The 1,443-nt window shown below is 39.2% G+C and overlaps 1 protein-coding gene across 1 annotated transcript in view; it reads right to left on the bottom strand.

Moving 5' to 3' along the window:
- The window catches only part of FASTKD3 (FAST kinase domains 3), a 12,976-nt gene that overhangs the window by 6,305 nt on the left and 5,228 nt on the right, over positions 1 to 1,443 (bottom strand). Inside the window, exons 3-4 of the mRNA XM_012658015.1 lie at positions 776 to 800; positions 153 to 222 (exon numbers count right to left, since the gene is read on the bottom strand). Of these exons, the coding sequence (XP_012513469.1) occupies positions 153 to 222; positions 776 to 800 (95 nt within the window). The remainder of the gene's footprint in view (positions 1 to 152; positions 223 to 775; positions 801 to 1,443) is intronic.

Here is a 1,443-nt window from a genome sequence, read left to right as displayed (position 1 = left end):
ATTAATAAAACAAGAAATTTCCAAAGATGGTATCCTGAAAATTAGTATTTTGATTTTTAGAATCCTGTCTATTTTTTCACCTTCTTAAGAAAAAGATTGTTTATTAACCTTGACACGTCTTGTAACATAAAAACCGTATTGGTTTTCTTTACCTTTTATGGACATCTTCATCAACTGTGAACGGCAATACAAATCCTTCTTCATCTAATTTAATTTCCACATCTGGTGAGAGAAGAAAGGAAAAATTCTTCGTGTGATACCCTCACAAACACTATCTTCCTGCATTCCTTTGTTGTTGTGATCTCTTCCACATTGCATTTATCAATTGGGCTGAAGGCTGCAAAGTAATGATCGCAACCAAACAACAATAAGAATTTTAATTTATTTGGCTTCATGAACAACCAAGTCAGCGTTCAATTAAGAAGGCTCAACTACACTAAAACAAAGAGTCGGTTCTCATGTTATCGGGGGTACGACAAGAACCACACTTGCTTTCGGTTTCTCCTTACAAGAGGCAGGGCTCCTTCAATCAAGAAAGTGAAGAAAACCGCTAAGCTAAGCAAAGTTAAGACCCTATGCAAGTCAAAACTTCCATGGCTCTGGCACGCAGTGCCTCTGCGCTAAGTGAAGCATCCTGCATCCCAGCACGCGGTCCGTGAGCACGGACAGACTCCCCTTTCCTTCCCCTTAGGTATGCCAATAATCCCTTTTATAAAATGAGCTGGAAAAAGCAGAGGACTGACATGTGATCATTTGAGGCCTATGAACAGCTGACCTTTATGAGATGCTTTTCTTTTACTCTTCAATTTAGAAAAATTGTAAAGGGCAGAAGGACCCGGACCTCTAGTCAGTGCTGTCCAGTAGAAATTTCTGTGACATGGAGATGTTTGTACCTGAGCTGCCCCAGTAGCCATGAGCCACATGTGCTACTGAACACTTGAAATGTGACTGAGGAATTGAATTTTTTCAACATTAATTTAAATTTATGTACTAGTATAATTTAAAATTATGTACTAGCAGCTACTATATTTGGACAGTGCAGGCTTAGATTATAATAGCGGCTAATAATTATTGAGCATTTACTATGTTCCAGGTATTAGTATTTCAGTCCGTTCTTAAGTCTTTGAGGTCAATATTCAGCTCATTTTACAGATGAGGAAGCAAGCAGAAAAGGTTAACTATTCTGCCCAGGACATTCTGTTACTATATGGCTAATATGTGAGACTCAAACTCGGTCTTAACTCTACAGCTATACTGCTAACCACTGTTTCAACTTGCGTTCAGGGGAGGAATTATTCCATTTTGTCTTTCCAGAGACCTTCTGTTGCTACTAAGTTCCACATTATCTCCAAAAGAGGACAGGACACTTTTTTTTTTTTTGAGACAGAGTCTCACTCTTTTTGCCCAGGCTAGAGTGCCGTGGAGTCAGCCTAGCTCACAGCA

The sequence above is a fragment of the Propithecus coquereli genome, unplaced genomic scaffold, assembly GCF_000956105.1.
Source record: "Propithecus coquereli isolate 6110/MARCELLA unplaced genomic scaffold, Pcoq_1.0 Scaffold569, whole genome shotgun sequence".
Taxonomy (NCBI): domain Eukaryota; kingdom Metazoa; phylum Chordata; class Mammalia; order Primates; family Indriidae; genus Propithecus; species Propithecus coquereli.
Note: the sequence above shows the minus strand (reverse complement) of the source record. Positions and strands in the feature narration are given on the sequence as shown.